Below are 22,863 nucleotides of genomic sequence, written 5' to 3'. Positions count from 1 at the left end.
TTTTCTATTTATATTGCAGGGCCAATAAATGTGTATAAGAAACAACCATTGCAATTTGAATTTCAACTTCGATGATTGCTAAATCAGTAAATCTATTAAATGTTTGCAGAACTACATGTTTATCCATTGTTGCGGCTGGGCATCATCTTTGCCTTATTTTTTCATTATTTTGTGTATCTTTAGTGATTAGAGCTGGTATAGTTTGTTCTTTGTAATGTTTAATCTTTATTCATTGAATGATGCATCTTTGATGTGCAGCTATAGTCATCATCACTATGTATCTGTTGTGTACTACCCATTTGAAATGAAGTAGTAATGTCTCTATCTTCTCTGAAACTTCTTGAATGCTAGAATAATAGATTTAACCAGACAAACTTTACATTGACCAATTAACCATGAAAAAGACAGACAGACATGTACACGGTACAATCTCCATATACACAATAATACATATAGTTGACCTACTGCTTTAAACATAGTATATGAGTAGAAAAAAATTAACATTGACTAATGAATCATCTAAATTAGGTCAAGGTCAGATGAAACCTGCCAGACAGCTCAAATTTACAGAAAAATATACTAAATATTTTTTGTGCAGTCACTGAACCATAAAAACAAGATCAAGGACATTGGTCATGATAGATGTTGTAAAGAAAGAATGAAACATCAGTCATAAAACATTCAAGTCAGTTTTTTGTACTCCCTACTCCAAAATCAACCAATCACAAGAGGCTGTCACAACGACAGCAAACCGGATTTATTAACATTTATTTGTGTCCTGGCAATATCACAAGAACCATTACTGATGAATGGTGAAAGTGAAAATCGTCAATATCAAATTTGATCTCCATTTTGTCATCAGTATCAACATATTAAAATTTGAAAAGCTTAGATTGAATGGTTCATGAGTAAATGCAACAACGTGAATGGGAATGCCATTTTACTATCTTTCAAGAACCATAACTCCTGAACGGTAAAAGTCAAAATCGTCATTAATAAACTTGACCTCTATTTTGTCATCAGTAACAACATATTAAAATTTCAAAAGCTTTGTTTGAATGGTTCATGAGGAAATGCACGGACACGACGGGAAACACCATTTTTCAATCTTTCAAGAACCATAACTCCTGAAAGGTAAAAGTCAAAATCGTCATTATTGAACTTGACCTCCATTTTGTCATCAGTAACAGCATATTAAAATTTCGGAAGCTTTGGTAGAACAGTTCATGCATAAATGCATGGACACGACTGGAAACTCCATTTTTCAATCTTTCAAGAACCATAACTCCGGAACGGTAAAAGTCAAAATCGTCATTATTGAACTTGACCTCCATTCTGTCATCAGTAACAACATATTAAAATTTGGGAAGCTTTGGTAGAACAGTTCATGCGTAAATGCACGGACACAACTGGAAACTCCATTTTTCAATCTTTCAAGAACCATAACTCCTGAACGGTAAAAGTCAAAATGGCCATTATTGAACTTGACCTTCGTATAGTTGTCAGTAATAACATATTAAAATTTTAAAAGCTTTGGTTGAACGGTTCATGAGTTAATGCACGGACAACATTTGATTGCCGCTCGCCCGCCCGGCCGCCTGCCGTACATCCCCAAATCAATAACCGACATTTTTGTCACAAAAATCCGGTTAAAAATGCTTGATTTCATGCCTGGAGCACGAATTTTGTGCTCCTAGCACTGGGCAAAGTTTTATGACTTCCACCACAGGTCACCTAACCAAGAAATATAAAGCTTTTTACAAAACTCCAAATCTATAGGAATGATAGTGCAGATTCAACATTTTTGACTAGTAGGAAGGCAGAAGAAAATGGGTATAATTTTAGTTATCAATTTCTTCACACTTTTTAACCCTGATCCCTGACACTACATTTGTTTTCAAGTAGTGTAACCTGCTATCTATACTGTATAGTTTATGAAATTTTTTCTGATAATCCTTCTTGAGAACAATATTTCTATACACATTCTGGCATTTTGATTCTTAGATGCATTTTACTTTCTTTTCAAAAAAGGCAGTTCAAGACAAGACTTCTTGGTTTACAGTATATTTTGTTAGCAGTAGAAAATATCTGTACAAATATATTACCATGATGTAGTGATACTATGTACATTTATACTATGCTTATCTATTTACAATATTCTTTTCACTCAAAATTAATTCTTTGTTAATTCAATACATACATGATTACATTCAATTTGAAAAAACAACAAAAACTTTACTTTGTTCTAAAATATTATAAATGTTTCTGCACTTTCCACCTCTGAATGTACATCACTTTTTACAACCTATTAAATTGTTACAAAACAAAATCAATAAAATACTTATATACAGAAAGCATTACAAAAACTGTACAAAATTATAGGTATCATAGTGCTTTATTGTCTATCCTCCATACAAGCCATCAAACTTGAATAGCACTCTCGTTATTGGTTTTCTATGGTCTCTGCTAGAAATATGAGCAACTATTCTGTTTTCTTTTTTTCTATATTCTTAGCTCGATAAATGTGCAGCTGCTGATTTTGCTGTTATCAATAGTTTTTATTAGTTGTAATAAATTATTATTGAAACTTCACTTTCTGAAAGATTGCTCGTCACATTATGTTAGCGAAGCAAAAAAAGTTATATATTTTTTATATCACAGTTCATTCTGTTTCTTGGTATCGAGCAAAGATATTTTTTCTGGCTGCCTCTTTGTAGGAATCTCCACCACTTGCAACATTGCTTGCCCCTCTCATTCCTAAACCAGCTGTAGCATTCCTTCTCTGAGCCTGAAAAAGTCAATTCTCAAATATTTAAAGATATTGAATAAGGGAAATAAATTTATAATGCCATGAATACTAATAGTGAATAATAGTTTTTCTACTACCAATAGTAAACCTCTTTTTATCAGTTATCCCCACCCAATTAGCAACTTGCTCATCAGAATCCCATACTAAGCTTGGTAACATAAAATATGTATGACCTGGCCTAAAATTCTTTAACACTTACATTATAATAACTCCCATAAGTTGACAAGTTTGACTTAAATACTGTGGATTCATTGTTAATCTTTTGATACAAATTTTTCATGGATTTCGTGGCTAAAGTTGAACAACAAAATTATGTGTTTAAGGAATCTTATTTTTTTATAATGTTATAAGACTTTGGCAAAAGCAGGAATTATCTTTACATCATTTTGTAACTTGAATATATGAGCATTAATGAGTTTCTGGAATTGTTCATAGGATGTTCAGAATGATATGAACAATGCACTATTTTTTGTGTAAAACTCAAAAGAAGTGATCAACCTTTGGAGACTTAGATTTCAAGTTAGTACTCTATGATTTTGATAGCATTTCATAGTGTTTTCTCAAAAACCCTTTGAAGTAACTTTGTTATACATTGTAGTATTCAGTCCACATTTTCTGCTATTTAATACCACTGTGTTATTTGTTTATATATTAAGTGAAACTATGGATATATTATACATATGATATAATACTGGTTCCCTGTAAAGACTTACTGTGATAGGAGCAACAATGCCTTGTCGGTTCTTCCCAAGACCTTGTCCTGCTGACCAACCCATTTTCTGTAACAGTTTGTTTCCAATATTTTCTCCACCTATTCCTGTTTTTGTAGGTTCTTCATAACTATAATGAGAAATTGTACTTTAAATTCAATTCAATCTTTATGATTTCATCACATCTTCTTGTTTTTATTTTAAATAATTCCATTCTGCACATACTCACAAGTAATACAAGACTTAGATTTGTTCTTTCATTAAAATATTTTCTACTTCTCCAAGCAGTATCTAATTTCACTCAAAACTTTACAGCAGGGTCTAGCAAACATTAAACTTACTTGACTTTAATACAGATATCAATTGAAAACAAAGAGGTAATGATCATGTTATATATACCTAGCTTATACAGTCTCTTAAAATTGACTGTTAAGAATCAATTCATTTCAAATGGTTCTTGTCTGTCATATTTGTTTTCCTAAAATATTTTTGGTCATGAATTAGACCATTAGCTTTCTAAATAGATTTTTTTCATATTTTTTCATGTCAGGGCCTTATATAGCATCTATATGGTATGGGTTTTTATCATTGTTATATGTAGTACTGTTGCCTACAATTGCCGACATCCACAACATTTTAACTCTGGTGGATAGTTGTCTCATTGGTAATCAAACTACAGCTCATCGTTTCTATATATTACAAATACAAGACCTTTAGTGTGATTGAGTTGTATAAGTAAATATATCTTTCAAACTAGTTCTAAGTGTAAAAATTAACTTACACAGCTGGTACCTCTGGTCTTTTATTCCTTGGTTCTGGTGGTGGTGGTATTCCATACTTTTCCCTCCTTTCTTTTGCACGGTCTCTGTATTGTAATTTTTCTGCATCAGAATTTCCTCCTTGATTGACACCTTTTGATCGGTATAACTTTTCCAAGTTTTCCTACAAACAACACACCAGTATTGCAATTATTTTATTCACCAATATTTACATATCAATATTGTAGGTTTATAACACTTAACGTTAAGAGTACATTGGAATGAAGGGCAGGGACATTTTAAACACATTTGGAAAATGAGGGTGTTAGGACAGAAATTTCAACATATTAATATACATATGCATCTCTGACAGTAAAATAGACATTCCACTTTGACAAGGGTTAAACTGTCTGACGGAAGACCAAAGTGCCCATTTTTCTATATCCCAGTCATCTTTGAGGTATTTTAATTGTTAAGGACTGTTTAATGGCCTATAAATTATAATTGTCTTTTTATTTTTGTGGTTCAGTTGCTGCTACATTGAGGTGAAGTAAATGTATACTTACTTTGTGTAAACCTGACATCTGTTGATGCTTTACTAAGATTTCTTTTGTCTGAAACTGTCTCTTGCACAACAAACATGCTAATTTGTTCCAGTCTGTTAGTTTGCTTTCATCTACACCACCTCCTTGTGAATCTTCTTCCCCATCAGAATCACTATCTCCACCATAGGAAGCTACTAAACCTGCAGCACTTGCAGCCTGTGTTGTTGGAGATTGAGACTGATTGGCAGGGCCGCCACTCTAAATAAACAAATTTGAATTTCAGAAAAAAGGAAATATATTTGTTGTTTCTATAAAAAAAAGTTTTAAAAAATTTTGGTTAAAAATTGAAGTGATTTGTACTCAATTATTTTGCATAAACTGATATAAGATTTTTTTTCTTATTCTTACTTAACAGAATTCATATAAAGATCATATCAAGCAATTACCCATCTAAAACTTGAAAAAGAGCATGAGATGTACATGTATGCAAAACTTTACAACATTACAACTTACCAGGAATGGTGGTGGTGGCATTAACTTTTTATCTTCAACCAATCCACCTTTAACCTATAATGAATAGTAAATATGTAACAACAAGCAATTTGAGGGTATAAAAGTAATCTGTCTAAGTCAAAAAGTCAAGGCTGGTTGCGCCCATATTATACTAACTGATATTTTACAAGAGGTAAACAAAACCTTTGTGAAAATTGAACTCATACATGACTTTTATATTACAAATACAATATACTGTGTTAAATTTGTACGTTTTATATACTTTGTAGTACATGACAATGCAATTGTTTATAAATGAAGTAGTTTTTCCAGTGACAGGAATGTTTTATAGATGCGATTTTAAAAACAAATATGAGTAAATGCAACAACGTGAATGGAAACGCCATTTCACAATCTTTCAAGAACCATAACTCCTGAACGGTAAAAGTCAAAATCGTCATTATTGAACTTGACCTCTAATTTGCCATCAGTAACAACATATAAAAATTTCAAAAGCTTTGGTTGAATGGTTCATGAGAAAATGCACGGACACGACTGGAAACACCATTTTTCAATCTTTCAAGAACCATAACTCCTGAACGGTAAAAGTCAAAATGGCCATTATTGAACTTGACCTCCATTTTGTCATCAGTAACAGCATATTAAAATTTGGGAAGCTTAGGTAGAACAGTTCATGCGTAAATGCACGGACACGACTGGAAACTCCATTTTTCAATCTTTTAAGAACCATAACTCCTGAACGGTAAAAGTCAAAATCGCCATTATTGAACTTGACCTTCATTTAGTTGTCAGAAACAACATATTAAAATTTTAAAAGCGTTGGTTGCGATTCATGAGTTAATGCACGGACAACATTTGATTACCACCCGCCCGGCCGCCCGCTATATCCCCAAATCAATAACTGACATTTTTGTCACAAAAATCCGGTTAAAAATGCTTTGTACATTATTTTACATGAATACTCCAAGGATTGATGTTGACACCTTAGTGAGTGAAATAAATTGTTTGCAAGTGCCTTTTTATCAATATTTATCCCATTCAAACATTAAATATTTCATTGGTTAATTATTTAGCAATGCCTTTCAATGTAGAACCATTTCACTATAGAATGTATGACTAATATAATTACATGTGTAGATTACTTATAAATATACTCACACTCATTTCCAGGATAGCAAAGCCAGCATCAGCTGTTGCCGATTCTTTTTTATCATCCATAATTCTAACACCAGATATAGTTTGAAATGTCTTATTAAAGTGTTTTATTGTTTCTTTCTGTGCATTTAAAGACTTTGCCCATTTCTCCATATCCTAAAATATGCAGATAGCAATTTTATTTTTCGGTGTCATTTTTAAGGGATTTGACATGACTTTAACACCAAGTCTTCCAGAAAAATTTGAACTTTTATCATAATATAAGCATGTATATCTAGTAACAGGATCCATGGCATGACAAAATCACTTGTTTCCTAATGAAAAGATGGATTGTCTAATGAGGACTGAATATATTACAGTCCATACATTTAAAGTATAATTTTTTTTTATAAGATCACATAATAGTTTTATCAAATCAATAAAAACATGAATATTAATAAATCCACCAGGTTAACAAAAAAGCTGAATCTTTAGTTGAGCATTGGTGTTTTATCTTGAATCTTATGTAGAACTTATATTACATTATGCATTATAATGATTATTCATGTTAAAATAATAATCATATGAAAATTTAACAATACCTTAGCAATTTTCTTTGCTACTTTAACTTTCTCCTTTTTATTGCCGGGTTCTTTCCTCTGATCACCATCTCTACCTGAATTTTCATCCCCATTAGGAGCAGGAAGATAAGTAAACTTATCTGCATCCCAGTACAAAAACTGTCCTGTCTGAGCATTGTAGTAATACTGAAAAATTATAAGGAAACAATTATTCAATCTGTATTCTTTTGACCATACTATAACCTATAAAACGCATATATGATATTTTATATGTCATTTCAAAACTTCTTATTTTAAAACTAAATATCTATCGTAAATTCTTATTTCCAGCAGAAATATATGATTTTTGAGAAAGACATAAATGGGAAAGACCTGATTATAATCAGTGATAATAATTTAGTTACTTTGAAGTTGGTAGATGTAATACTGGTACAACTAATTACCTGCGTGCTTGCATCATAATAAAGTGTAGTTGTGGGATCATAGTAGTATCCTGATGTTTCTTCATATTGATATTGAGATACATCTGGTGGAGCTACAAAAACAAATAAATCAAGATAAAATACAAATGCAACAAGCATTCTGTGAGTATTGCATGGCAATACAAAGTTTCTTACCAGTTAAAATTTCATTGTTTTTGGACAAAATTCTATAAACTTGATCTATAACTTGTCATGATAAAACTATATCCAATAATTAAATTAATATCTTCAAGAATGACCCCAAAAAGTGTGGAAAACTGATTATTTGAATGATTTTTTTTAAGTCAAAGAACCATAACTTTACACAATACAAAATTGTCAAACTGGAACATCTGTAACTAGTCATGATAAAACAATACACCAAATATCAAATCAAAGCATGAAGAGTAAAAGTGTGGAAAACTGATTTGCCAGACTGATGGATGGACAGACAGACAAGAGTGCAAACCTAAAGTCCCCTTTGACTTCATCCAAAAGGGAACTAAAAACAAACAAGGTAGGAATTTTCGAGGAGGTTGTCATAATTTCTATAGAAATTGACTGTGTCTCCTGGTCAACCTTTTCTTATTTCAATGTGTCATCAAGATGTTATAATGAAGCTATTTCGACAGTTGATTTATGACCATTGGAAAGATGATATTTGGTAGATTTATAACACTTTTAGATTTTCAAATTCAAAGGACCCAAAATGTGGTCTTAATATACCCTCTCCTTTGTAATAATTCCATCTATTCTACTTCCTAATTATGTGAAGTGAACTTACGATAAACTTGGTATTCTGGTCCACTTTGTTGAGACTGATCTTGATTTACAACCTGTAACTCTGGTACTTGTCCTTTCACCTAAAGAAAAAGGTTTTCCACAATGTATGTAAAGTCAGATATGAATCCTTCAACAGAGAATATCAAAATAGAACTACAAGAAAACTTGTAACTCATAAAATACACATCATATCTCTTGATGTCAAAAGTATAATAATAGAACAGAGTTCCAATATACAATAATAGACATATCTCCTCTGTCCATGGACAATAACTTCCTATGTATTTTTGGTGTTCTTCAACCTTTTAAAAATATCATAAGAAAAATGAAAGTGCAAATGTTCTTACATTACATCCTTTTTCTATTTCCAATGTGTATCATTTCTACAAATATTGGTAGCAATTGTTTCTATTTTATTAAATTGGAATTACTTTATTGATTTTTTGTTAAACTTTATACTTTTGGCATATCATGTGTCATCAAACAGATTTTAAATCATGTAAAAACAAAATGTCTATCATTGTAGTGTTTGTCAATCATGGACAATAGCTCTGCATTATTTTATTTAATATGTTGGCAGGGCTTTCCATTGAAGCCGGTAGCCGGCGGAAATCCGCCGTTTGCGGTGGCTTCAAGTGCCGGCTACTTCACTGACAAAAATATAAATTCAAAAAGAAAAAAAAAGATCTTTTTCAAATGTTTACAGCCAGCTGAGAGACGTATTGTTGCAAAGTCGCGGTCGCGATAAACAAGGGATGAAAAGTCAGTGTTTACCTTGGGCTAAATATAGTGCACATGAATTCAGGTCACTGATTGGTTGTCTATTTAAAGTCAGAATGCATCGTTTCTTTTCGAAGATAACAAGAGAGACGTTTCGGTGATCATTGAACGATAACAATAGAGAGGTTCCGATGGTCATTAACTTGTTGGCTTTTTTTGGCTTAAAACCATGTTTAAAACGTGAAGACAATCAGATAGGATGACAATCTTATGTTATGGAATAATATCAGTCAAATTAAAGAAAGTGTAGTAGATCATATTGTTCAGAATCTGGAAAACATTATCTTTTGAATTTAATTTTTCAAAGCCCACGTGGTGTTCAGAGAATCAAGGTCAAAACCGAAAGTAGAATATTGTCGACTCGACCTCAAATAAATAACATTTCCAAATGATTTATGTATCCGACTTATTGAACAGTTTACAAAAAAAAAGAGAAAATCAGAGGATATATCAATTTTCTGTCAATGCTTGAGAAAAATTGTATGATTTAAATACGCGTAACAGTTTTTAGAGAGAAAAGGGGGGGGTCATTTGTTTACAAATGCACGTAGTTATGCAAAATAAATCGATCAAGATTTCCAACAAGCCGGATTATTATATAAATAAAACTCCTTCAAAAGTAAATGAATTTTAGGCATAAGGTAATAAAAATAAAAAACCATAACATAAAAAAATGAAATTTCTTCGAGATTTTTTTTTTCTTTCTTTAATTTCACACATAAAAAATGGTCATTTGAAAGATGAAATTAGGTGCCAGGAGATTGCGAGAATGCAGGATTTAGCTCTATTTATGCCAGAGCTTCTGGGGGCCTTGAGCGAACACATGTTACAGCCGCCTATAATTTTAATTGAGCCTTCTACTTCAATTTCAAGGGAAAGCCCTGTGTTGGTTAATACAAGGACTCACTCATTTTTCCTTTTGGGGTTTGAAGTTTTGAAAATTTTGAGAGGAATCTTACTTGTTTATTAACTAGATGCTTAACAGCATTAGCCTGTTGTATAGCTGCTTGGGCTACAGCTGCTGCTGCATTTGTTGAATCTGCTGAAAAATAAAACGTCAGATTTGAATTTCTACTGTTGCCTGTTGGTACCTGACACACCCTAATTGCAAATTTATGGAACCTCCATTTCATCTTTACTCGAAATACTTTTTTAATTTTTAATTTTTTTGATTTCCGTTATCACAGTACTTGTCAGTGACAGTACTTCAGAAATTAACCCAATTCAAACAATGTTTGATTAAGTATTACCTGAATTTACAGGCTTAAAATTTAATACTGTTTTTAGAGTAATCCTATAACTAAATTAATTCGCAACAACCACTCCATTTCATATTGCTTTTGGTCAATAGAAAAGGCAGAATTATCTAACTAAGTTGAAATTGTTTCATACCAATCAGATGAGACCCTAAATGGCAAATACATAGGAGTCCTAAGACACATTTCAAAAATAATTTTGAAAAGTGCAGTTGTGGGACTCTCTCCTCTACAGAAGTGCAAACATAAGTGGAAATACATACTTTGTGTAGGTGTAGCATTCTGATCATAGTACTGAGAGTAGTCATAGTTCTGTCCATCATAGTATTGTCCACTGTACTGTTGCTGATCATACTCTGTTCCTTGCTGATAGTATCCATCATAATAAGTATTCTGTTGGTTGACATCATATGTTCCCTGCTAATACAGTAAACAAAATATTTTTTATTTCATTTCCATTTCCATTTTAATTGTGTTGGGAATATAATATATCTTTTATTGGTCAAATAAAGATTGTCTTGCAAAATCAGTGAAAGTATGCTTATAATAATATTTTTTTCACTTCAGCACAAAATAAACTAAAATAACATAACTCAAGTTTCCAACGTTTCCCGTCGATGCACATATTAAATTAGGGAATCTTCTAACAAAAACTTTTCTGGGGGGATATTTTTCAATGTTTTCATAAAGTATGAGATAGCTAACAATTTTATTTTATTTTAAATTTTTACTTCCAGTGTTTTAAATATAGATTTATAATGGTTTGTATTTAAACTAATTAGTATGATGTTCTTTTAATCAAGGTATATAAAAAAGATGTGGTATGATTGCCAATGAGATAACTGTTCACAAGAGACCAAAATGACACAGACATTAACAACTATAGGTCACGGTATGGCCTTCAACAATGAGCAAAACCAGTACCGCATAATCAGCTATAAAAGGCCCCGATAAGACAATGTAAAACAATTCAAACCAGAAAACTAACGGCCTTATTTATATATACCTGTTCTCCCGCATATTGTGCAGCAAGTGTTGCCATTACAGTAGAATAAGTGTTTTTAGCAAAGTTCACAAGAATCATTTTTCCATCAACTTCAAATGACACTTGTGAAATGCAATTCAGTAACTGTGTGGCTTCCATCACTGAACCTAACTCAAGGAAACCATATCCTCTGGAAATGCTAGTAGATTCATCTCTCATCACTTGTATATTTTTGATGTCAGATATTCTTACTGTTGACAAGGCACGAATCAGATTGTCTTCTGTAGTAAGTGCATCTAAACCACGAAAAATCAATGCTGAAATAATGAAAAGGCAATGATCATCACAAATACTTAGATCAAACAGTCACTTTATTATGTTGACTGTACATTACCATGTACTGTGTCTTTTGCCATAGTAATATAGTCAACTCTTGGCCAAAACCCTTAATTGGCACATATATTTAAACAGTTTACTAAGTTTCAAGTTGATGTGAGCACAAAATACCTTAAACCAAAACTTTAATCTATTAAATTTTGATTTTAATTTTACCAAGAAATCTGTGCTCAACAAATACATTAAATAGTTAACTTCATACTGAATAATACCTATGACTGAACATTAAATAACAAGATTTAAACAATCACAGTGTTCTCCCCAGTCCGTTATAGCACCGCGTTGTTCAGCGTTATCCTAATTTACCGCTGTGGTATTTGGGCAGACCGCAGCGCTATCCAATCAAAAATCAGCGCTATTGTTTTTGAATTTTCAAACTTTCGGTATTATTTTGTACACAATCCGATCACGTGATCGACTGGTTGAAATAACCAAGAGATCGTTAATTCACCCAACGTAGTCAAATATCGGAGGGGCCAGTTCAATAAATGAGCAAAATGGCGCCATTTGCAAAACTTTTACTGCCAAATAACCATTTCCTTCCTTGAGTTTTCGCTTTAAAAAGATGCATGAACTTCATAAAAGTAATGAACAGTGCTAACAGAGATATATAAAACATGTCTCTGGTGCTTAAAAGTTCATTTCTAAATTATATGAGGGAAGCCTTACCCCTTCTCTGACAACGTGGTCTCAACCATTTTTTGTGAACCATATCTACGATTATTTCATTATTTTTACTTATACAACCGCTGTTGAACCTGTATTGCTTCAAGGAAGCATTCATGTTATCAAGGGATTCATTACAAGCCCGTATTTTACGATAAGTTGTCCATCCAAATGGATCAGAGAAAAAACAAAACGAAAAATTTGTGTAAATATGTAGAAAATATCGATAATTGTCAACCAATCATCAAAATATATCAATTAGATAATGCTTTAAATTTAATATAAACATAGGATGGCTTGGATAAGGAATGGCATCTCATGCTACATAAGACACAAATGTAAACAGGAAGTTATGTTAGCCAGTAAGGGAGATAATTTGGGAGGGAAAGTCCTAAAAGAAGTATTTTCAAATCTTGTATACAAAATGCAGGTTTCTGAATATTAAATATAACATAAACAACATGGTAGTTATATATAAATGTAACATTATGTAACTAGAGGCTCTAAAGAGCCTGTGTCGCTCACCTTGGTCTATGTGAATATTAAAGGAAGCAGATGGATTCATGACAAAATTGTGTTTTGGTGATGGTGATGTGTTTGTACATCTTACTTTACTGAACATTCTTGCTGCTTAAAATTATCTCTATCTATAATGAACTTGGCCCATTAGTTTCAGTGGAAAATGTTAGTAAAAATTTACAAATTTTATGAAAATTGTTAAAAATTGACTATAAAGAAGCCTGTAAATTCAGGTAATACTTTATCAAACTCCTAAGGGGGTCAATTGACCATTTCGGTCATGTTGACTTATTTGTAAATCTTACTTTTCTGAACATTATTGTTGTTTACAGTTTATCTCTATCAATAATAATATTCAAGATAATGACCAAAAACAGCAAAATTTCCTTAAAACTAACAATTCAGGGTCAGCAACCCAACAACGGGTTGTCCGATTCATCTAAAAATTTCAGATCAGATAAATGTTGACCTGATAAACAATTTTACCCCATGTCAGATTTGCTCTAAATGCTTTGTGTTTTGAGTTATAAGCCAAAAACTGCATTTTACCCCATGTTTTATTTTTAGCCATGGCGGCCATCTTGGTTGGATGGCCGGGTCACCGGACACATTTTTCAAACTACTAACCCAAAAGATGATTGTGGCCAAGTTTGGATTAATTTGGCCCAGTAGTTTCAGAGGAGAAGATTTTTGTAAAATATTACTAAGATTTACGAAAAATGGTTAAAAATTGACTATAAAGGGCAATAACTCCTAAAGGGGTCAACTGACCATTTCAGTCATGTTGACTTATTTGTAAATCTTACTTTACTGAACATTATTGCTGTTTATAGTTTATCTCTATCTATAATAATATTCAAGATAATAACCAAAAACAGCAAAATTTCCTTAAAATTAATAGATCTTGAACTGATAAACAATTTTATCCCATGTCAGATTTGCTCTAAATGCTTTGGGTTTTGAGTTATAAGCCAAAAACTGCATTTTACCCCATGTTTTATTTTTAGCCATGGCGGCCATCTTGGTTTGATGGCCGGGTCACCCGACACATTTTTCAGACTACTAACCCAAAAGATGATTGTGGCCAAGTTTGGATTAATTTGGCCCAGTAGTTTCAGAGGAGAAGATTTTTGTAAAATATTACTAAGATATACGAAAAATGGTTAAAAATTGACTATAAAGGGCAATAACTCCTAAAGGGGTCAACTGACCATTTCAGTCTTGTTGACTTATTTGTAAATCTTACTTTGCTGAACATTATTGCTGTTTACTGTTGATCTCTATCTATAATAATATTCAAGATAATTACCAAAAACAGCAAAATTTCCTTAAAATTACTAATTCAGGGGCAGCAACCCAACAACGGGTTATCCGATTCATCTGAAAATTTCAGGGCAGATAGATCTTCACCTGTTTTACAATTCTACCCATGTCAGATTTGCTCTAAATGCTTTGGTTTTTGAGTTATAAGCCAAAACCTGCATTTTACCCCTATGTTCTATTTTTAGCCATGGCGGCCAACCAGGTCACCGGACACATTTTTTAAACTAGATACCCCAATGATGATTGTGGCCAAGTTTGGTTTAATTTGGCCCAGTAGTTTCAGAGAAGAAGATTTTTGTAAAAGTTAACGACGCCGACGGACGACGAACGCCAAGTGATGAGAAAAGCTCACTTGGCCTTTTAGGTCAGGCGAGCTAAAAATGGTGAATGAATCGATCATCGCCCACTTACCACAGCGCTATCAAAAAATCCTGGGGAGAACACTGAATCATATTAATGAATAATCTAGCTTAAATATTATCTGAATCATGCCCTTAATCTATGGAAACAACCCAGTTAACTTATTAGAAAGACCATTGATAAATGACAACTTACTGTTACAAGGATTTGTCCCAACTTGATCAAAGCCGTCAGCCTCATTTTTTCTGTCAGATTCTGAAAAAATATTAAATCATTGAGAAAAGGAATAATTTTACATCTTTCATCAACAAACTTCAAATGTGACCTTGTTGTACAAACTAAATGGTATTACATCCAGCATGCGCTTCTTGACATTATCTTCAGACCAAAAAAAACACATCCCACTATTTAAATCCGAATTTTCAGCTGCTATTTTGCAAGAAAAATTGACTCTTTAATGCTCCAACATCAAGAATTCAACCAAATTTGCCTTTTTCAAGGACACATCACCATCTAGCAGCAAGCAGTCAAACCAACCTTAACCAGAATGATTAATTGATAGCATTTAAGTATAAGTTAAAACAAATGCAGATTACTTTTGGACAGAGAAGAAGCACCTTATTCATTCTTGAATATTTGTGCTGCGTATAAAGGGCAATTTTCATGATTTTGATGTAGCATATAAACCTGGGGTGATTTAGGCATGGCCTACAAGTGCTTTGTTGTATTACAGCACCTTGATACAAATTTGTTCAAAATCAATCTGTTTCTATTAAATAAGAAAGCAGGAGTCTTCTCAAAGTTTGTTTCCATTACATTCCAACGAGGCCCAAACACTGAATTTTGGAAAGTGATATAAAAACTTCACGTTCAGTAGAACTGGTGTCATTAAAATCATCTGCTATGGTAAATGTCACACAAAATACATTTGTACTAGTAACAATGTTTTCAATCATCTGATGTGTAAAGGTTATACTACCATACCTTCTCTAGATAAATTGCACTTGAAACAATGGTCCCTTCTCTTGAAATTATGGACTCCACACTAGAAGTTAAAAATTTACATCATATGATAGCAATGCCCTAAACAATTAAATATTGTGATTATTTAGATTAACACTTTATCCTACCAGAACGCTGTTTCTTAATGATTTTTATTAATTTCTGACTATGTACCTAAAATTGATGATTCAACATCATTTACATTCAAAATTAATTAAACTCAAAAATGGTAAAAAGTAAGATGGTAAGTTCATACCAAATAAAAGGTATCAACCATGCTTTCCAAAAAAGTAAAGATTTTAAATAAAGGAGTAGGGGCATTAAGGCCTAGTTTTGGCCCAAGAAAATAAAATGTTTGATAACTATTTCAAATTGGCACATACTGTTTAGAAATTCATAGGGTCAAGAAATATAAAAGAAAAACATAAAGGTTTTTATCTGATGACGTCACAATAACGTCATAATGTGTACTATTTTCACAAAAACGATGAAAAATACAGAATTTATGCAGTTTTCCATCTTTATTTCCGTTGTGGAAACATCCTGCGCAGCCGAGAAACAACAAAATAATTTAACAGAAGCTTTATTATAACTATTGGAATAATCTCAACAAATATAAAGTTGTTTCTTGGGTGCGCACATATTTTTTCCATCTAAAATATACTTAAAATTTGATGAAAAAAACAAGGAAAATCACGACATTTAACAAAATATGCAAATTAAGTCTTGATTTGTTGCCATGGTAACTTGTTCGATGTCAAGTTTGTTTTGTTTTTCTTATTACCTTATACCTTAGTCAAGTTTACAGTAATTTAATAATATGTATGATAACTTTTAAGTTTGCAGTAATTTTTGGGCCAAATAAGGGCCTTATTGCCCCTACTCCTTTGTAGTTTGAAAAAGTGTGCCAAAAAAAAGAGGAGCTCTACACAACATAGAGAAAAGTAAATAAATTTGGTTACTGATCACAAATTAATGATGTCAGACAGATGTCCCCATAACTCACCACAAAGTATCAAAGTTTATAATGGAGTGATAACAAATGTTTTTATAATGAAGATTGTCAAAGGATAAAATGGTTTCATAACACATCTATTAGTAAAATGACTAAATATGTACCCGGAGTATTTCCTTATCTTAATCTATGACTAGAAACTATGTTGCCTACCTTTCCACATGTCCAGTCTGTCTTGTGTAGGTTTTTCTCTGGTCCAGTTTTTGGTGTACTATAATGCATGCTTATATGGAACTGGTTCTGTAGCTTAAGTCTTCCCTGTTAATAAATAAATGGTTATTAGTAAAAGACATAAATACACTAAGCACCCGTACTGTGACAGTGATCCAATTGAGCCAGCAAAATCAAAATGCAACACAAAATCGTAAAAAAAAATAAAATCTTTTTCTATGTTTCATCAGTAGTATTTAGGTATGTCTTTTATATGCTACATCCATTTGTTCTCTTTATTAAATTAAGCATATCTTCGGGCAACTTAAAATTTTGCAGGGGGGAAACAACAAACAAAATGAGTAGCAAATACCCTTTGCAGCAGTTATAAAGATTATACATGAGAAGCATTCCCACGAGTTATGGAGTGCTAAAATATGTATGGTTACTTTTGTTCAAAAATTCATTTGATATTTTATAAAATAGTATGGGATATTTTGGAAGAGAATTACATGTACATAGATATAGGAAGATGTGGTGTGAGTGCCAATGAGACAACTCTCCATCCAAATAACAATTTTAAAAAAGTAAACCATTATAGGTCAATGCTTTTTTATACATTGTTATATATATATATATATGTTTCAGAAATGTTAAACATTCAAAAAGTAAGAAATAATGTCTATCAATTAATACTTTTGATTTCTGACAAGTGCAGTTCTTTTTCATTCAATGTTTATACAAATGAAATTTGTTTTAACAATTTGATAAAGTCAATAAATTTAAAAAATAGTATTGGTTTTGTGTGACACATCTAAAGCAAAAAAAAAAGAAAAGGGAGTGAATTTAAAATAGAATTGTTTTAAGCCCAGTTTAATCTTAGTTACCTGTTGTAACATTAACCTTAATTTTAAATATCATGGTGAAATGTTTTGTTCAAGCTCTTTATATACTATTCTACAAAAATTGATTGAAAACTTTTGCTAAACTCATTTTAACTTGCAATATTATATTGTAACACTCCATAACTCAACCCAGCTGTTAACCTGGGGACCATTTTTTTCACTTAAAATTAGACCTACATAAAATTCCCTGTGTAGCTTTAACACAACAATCCATTATTTTTTGGAAGGTATTTATTATTATATAACCACTTTCTTATGTATATATTCAGTGCCTTTCATGTGAAGTTCTTGTGACCTTTTTACATTCATTTGTAAGCCAACAAAAACTGAGTAGTTTTGCTGTTGATGTGTTTTGTGGCTTATTTTTATTACTGTCATCACACACACAAATTAAAACAAAACCTCCCAAATAAATTTTCACTTTATTTTTTCCAAAATACCCAGACCCTTAAGTCAACATTTCCATAAAAAAAAACATATTTCCAGGGGTTAATTTCCACTGTACTCAAATAAGCCTGTGTCTTCATCAAGACAGTGACACATTATTTTTTTTTTTAGAGTATGATGACACATGTGTATAATTTGTACTTTACGACAGAGCAAGGTTTTCAACCTGATTCTGATCCATCCAGCGCTGTGCATCTGCTATGCTCTGAAACTCCACAAAAGCAAACCCTCGGGAAGCACCTGTACAAAATGATTATTGGCACTCATTAGAATTCAACATCACCATTCACAATGGGGTTGGGCTTAAAATGCTTACAATACAATGCTTCACTGATAAATGACAAGACTGGTTTCTTTCCTATGTTAACAAATCATTCCATTTATTTTATTTTCATTTTTTTATGTGTATCTTAATTCTGTCCTAAAAGCTATACCAATGCATCTACATAAATAAATATCTTTAAATCGTGAACAGAATTACACCGCTTGTTCATCTGTTTCATGATTTACATAATATTATTTTGTTATGTGAACAATTAACATTCTTAAAATTTTCATGTTTTTTTTTTCATTTCCTGTGTTGAAACTTGAATAATTTTTTCTGTTATTGACCTTCGTAAAAATTTTTGAAAATGTCAATCTGGAGCACATGTTAAAAGACTTTTTAAACACAAATGCCAATCTGACATGGTTACCTATATTTTTCATTCTAGCTAGATACTTAAAAAAAATACAGCTGAATCACATTTGAATATTGATAGATTTATTTCCAAATTTGCCAAGTGAACATGTATATTTCTCAATCCAGTGACATCACCAAAGCTTGGATTATTTGTTATTCTTTGAGAAATAAAAAAAAATACAAGATAAGGAAAGCTTAAGAAGCAGCAACCAATCAAGATTAACATATATTCTTATCAATATATTTTTAGAGATTCCTGAATATAAAATTGACTTTCTTTTACTTGCTTTTTTTGTGTGCATACGAAATTGATGTTAAATCATTAATTAAGTAATTGTAGTAATAACACAACACTTACAGCCTCTAGGCTCTAATACTATATTTGTACAACCAAATGTATTGTTTACCACAACATTTAACGTCAGAGTTGTACATATAGATCATGTAATAATTGATTATCTGATTCTCAAATTACACTGTTAATCTTATCAAACCCTTCTAATAAATTAACATAAACAAATAAATCTTCTTATATTGAAAAAAAAATCGCCATATGCCATATTTCATGATAGACAGCTGCTTAAAAATATACTCTCTACTATCTTGTTTTTTTGGGGGAAAAAACGAAATTAAGAAGACCCAAACCTATCAAAATATGATGAAATGAATAAATTATAGGTACATGAGAATCAGATATTAAATTTTACATGGCTATATGATTGTTGTTTTGTATTGTGTATGTGATTTTGTATGCAGCTAAGTATAATATTTTTGTTAGTTCCATAGGTAAATTTGTGTATAGATTTTTTGAGTATTGTCATTTTTTTTCAGAAGATACCTGTACCAAGTTAGGATTTTCTCCAGCAGCTATATATTAAGTTTTTTATCACAAGTCTATCTTTTGATTATTTTTTTTAAGAAGTGTTAAATGCTAACTGTAAAAGACAAACTACGTATATTTAAAATCTTGCCATTTTCAGTGAAGCAGTTCTTAAATAAGTGAAATTGAAGGGCACAGAAAAAATAAGACCAGTTGTATTACAAAAGCCTCTGATGACAATCAGAACAGAATTCCTTACCAGAACTTCTCCTCATTAATCTGACATCTTTAACAGGAGCTCCAAACATCATCAATTCTCCACGTATCTGAAAAATTAATTAAAACAAATTTAACTACAAGCCTACCCACATTGTTTATCAATTCTTTACTATAGAGAATAGAGACTCGTATTGAAGCAGACTTGTACTAAAACAACTTACAAGTGGCAGTAGAAATTAAAACTACAAATAATTAGTATAGTCTATACTACATTGACTTATTTCAAAATTGTAATCTGGCAATATGCAAATTTTGGTAGACAATGTTTCAGAAATACTGCTAGACTACAAGGAAGGATGTATGTTCACAAGAAACCATACCATTCCTGCACTTTCATGTATCCATGTTCATTGTGCCACAAATGTGAGTCAAAATCATAATAGGTGTATACTTTTTCAGTAAAAAAAGCCAAAACAAAAATGCTTTTGTTCATTGTCGAAGGCTGTAATGTCTTATAGCTGTCAAAATCCACTTAGTTTTGAATCGGTTGCCAGGTTGGAAAGTTTTCTCATTGGCAGTCACACCAAATCTTCTTTTTAATGCATAATGAGATCTTAAACAAAGCTAATTACAGCTATCAAGCCAGTGACAATAGAGTTTTGATTACATTTTGTTCAATATTTATCAACAAAAAAAGATTTAATCTTGAACTGACAATGTATAACTTCTTTATAAAACCTACATCTGCCTCTTCTATATTTTGAGGAAGACCCCTCAACAGTATAGTATTAGTTGGTGTGTCAGTCATCCATTTTTCTCCTCCTCTATCTTCATTGCCTCTGTTGTAGTCTCTAAAATTATCACGACTATCTCCATCTGTGGATCCAGCCTAAAAGTATAAATTGACATTTTTCTTCTTATTAATATAATTTCTTCCAACTAGAAATATTTTCTTTTACAGCTAAATATTTATATAAAAAAACAGACCTATAACATGATGTTATTCTAAATAAAAACAACTTAAGCAATATAGATTAGACATACATCTTCATCATATCTGTCCTCTCTATGAGAACTCCTGTCTCTCCCACTGTGGCGTCTTTCTCTATCACGCCTGTCTCTATCGCGATCCCTTCTTCTTTCATGACGGTCTTTATCACCACTTCTTCTATCCCTTCTGTCTCGATGGCGATGTCTCCGCTCTCTATCTCGTTCCTTCTCCTGTGATGTTGGTGAAACTTCTCCTTCCTGTGTTGAGTCAAGTTCTATGAATTCTTCACCTGGATTATATGGTTCTTCATATTCTCCCTCTTCTGCATTGTACTCTCCATTGTTATATGCTCCCATGAAGTTTTCACTATTATAATTTTGAACTTCCATTTCTGAAAATAAAGATTAAATCATTGAGTTACACCTTCAATAATGTACCTGCCTGCTTTTACTTTATAAATTCACAATTCATTTAACCAATTTTACAGTTAATAAAAATTATGTGCGAACATATCGGATGTTAAAGTGTATTTGGGGCAAATTGACCTGATAGTGATACCGTCATACGATACCTACATGTACATGACAAATAATGGTAAAATTCTTTCCAAATGATTTTAACGGTAGTTTTAAATGTATGATGCGAAAATATTCACTTTCTTTTAGACGATAAAAAAAAATTTGATTTTGATGAATCACATTCATTTTTCTTGAACTACTGGTAAACGACTAAATTATTATTTGAGACATAAAAAAAACATGATAAGGATGTTTTGTAGAATCTGGCAGAGTTAAATTTAAACCAATTTTATGCCACAGCAGCTGAGAAAGGGCATTCATACCCTGATGTTAGTCCAGATAATTATGATGTCTGGCAGGGGCGTTTTCATTTTTTTCTAGGAGTAGGACACCTTCCTATGACATCATAACGCTGGATCCATTTTTTACATCTGGACTTTTGAGAGAAATTTTATTAATATTTCTGGAAATGTTTTGCATCAATAAGCACAAAAAGGTGAGACTTTGTAACTACATAATTTTGTTTTTAGCCAGCAATGAAAATTTCTTGTCAAAATTAGGTCTCAAAGTTCCCCTCAAAATTCGCTTTCAAAGTCCAAACTTTAAAAATGGCTTCTGCATAATTTGAGGTCGTAGCCGTAGGAAAGGCGCCCTAGAAAAAAAATAGCCTTGCCAGTCTTCATAATTTTTTGGACTACCATCATGTAAGCTTTTATAAAAGTATTAAAGCAATGCATGGTGAAAATACAGAAATATTATGAGGATCTTCCCCAACACGCTCAACGTTGAACAACGGAAGTAAATGCCCGATTTAGCTTTAGCAAGTCTTTGACTCCTTCTATGTTAAACCAATTTAACAAAATAATCTTTAATAGATAGTTAATTCATAATTACTTACTAATAGAAGAATAATAAAGTCTGCTTTTAACGATATTTAGACATAAATTTGGATTTTTCAGTCGCAAATTCCTTATTTTTCAATATGGCCGTTTTGGATTCGTGACGCAATATAGGTGGATATTGGAAAGATTTTATTTTGAGTGTGAGACAACTCGGCCCGGAGACAAATCGGACCGAGGCCAATCGGACCGACAAATAATTATATCAGGAACTTGATCTTGATAGGAATACGGATATATAATCGTTTGGATATTAACGGGCCGGACCATATGAGTATTTACTTTAAACATATTTTATTTCAAAAATCAGGTACATGACATACACATATTAGTATTTGGACCATCATATGATAGCTATTTTTTCAAATATATTACAAACGTTTCAAAAATACAATAACCTTTATCTAAAAAAAACTATGAAAGTTGCATGAAAATGTAATAATTTTATTATTCAAAGACTAAATTAATCTTTATATTGATACCATAGTTAGTTTTCATCGGTAATTGCATTCCTGCATGAAGGCTAAATTTATATGTCATTTAATACTTCCACGTAGTATTATATTTTTTTTTTTGCATTTGCACGTCTTTGTTGTGCACAGTCCTTTTCAGTTAAACCTCTTGATTGCAAGTAAG

The 22,863-nt window shown here is 31.8% G+C and overlaps 2 protein-coding genes across 4 annotated transcripts in view; one reads left to right on the top strand and one right to left on the bottom strand.

Annotated features, from left to right (window-relative positions):
* Window positions 1–22,863, top strand: part of LOC143049326 (beta-1,4-galactosyltransferase 4-like) — a 262,011-nt gene that overhangs the window by 138,274 nt on the left and 100,874 nt on the right. The gene's annotated exons all lie outside the window — the stretch shown is intronic.
* On the bottom strand, window positions 2,049–22,357 carry LOC143049214 (RNA-binding protein 5-like). 3 transcript variants are annotated; one of them, XM_076222928.1, is made up of 20 exons: window positions 22,227–22,357; window positions 20,864–21,201; window positions 20,562–20,708; window positions 19,860–19,926; window positions 18,265–18,338; window positions 16,750–16,854; window positions 15,564–15,624; window positions 14,775–14,834; window positions 11,337–11,632; window positions 10,594–10,750; window positions 10,034–10,116; window positions 8,296–8,374; window positions 7,494–7,585; window positions 7,072–7,236; window positions 6,494–6,646; window positions 5,336–5,389; window positions 4,844–5,080; window positions 4,301–4,461; window positions 3,523–3,649; window positions 2,049–2,788 (listed from the first exon to the last, which is right to left on the bottom strand). In XM_076222928.1, exons 2-20 carry the CDS (start codon window positions 21,197–21,199, stop codon window positions 2,663–2,665), a joined length of 2,580 nt encoding a protein of 859 aa, XP_076079043.1. In that variant the 5' UTR covers window positions 21,200–21,201; window positions 22,227–22,357; the 3' UTR covers window positions 2,049–2,662. The 3 variants fall into 3 exon arrangements, with proteins under 3 accessions (XP_076079043.1, XP_076079053.1, XP_076079049.1); XM_076222938.1 differs by having other exon boundaries at window positions 10,034–10,113; XM_076222934.1 differs by having other exon boundaries at window positions 10,594–10,747.

The sequence above is a fragment of the Mytilus galloprovincialis genome, chromosome 1 (genome assembly GCF_965363235.1).
Source record: "Mytilus galloprovincialis chromosome 1, xbMytGall1.hap1.1, whole genome shotgun sequence".
Classification (NCBI taxonomy): domain Eukaryota; kingdom Metazoa; phylum Mollusca; class Bivalvia; order Mytilida; family Mytilidae; genus Mytilus; species Mytilus galloprovincialis.
The sequence above is the reverse complement of the archived record's forward strand: the minus strand, read 5'-3'. Positions and strand labels throughout refer to the sequence as shown.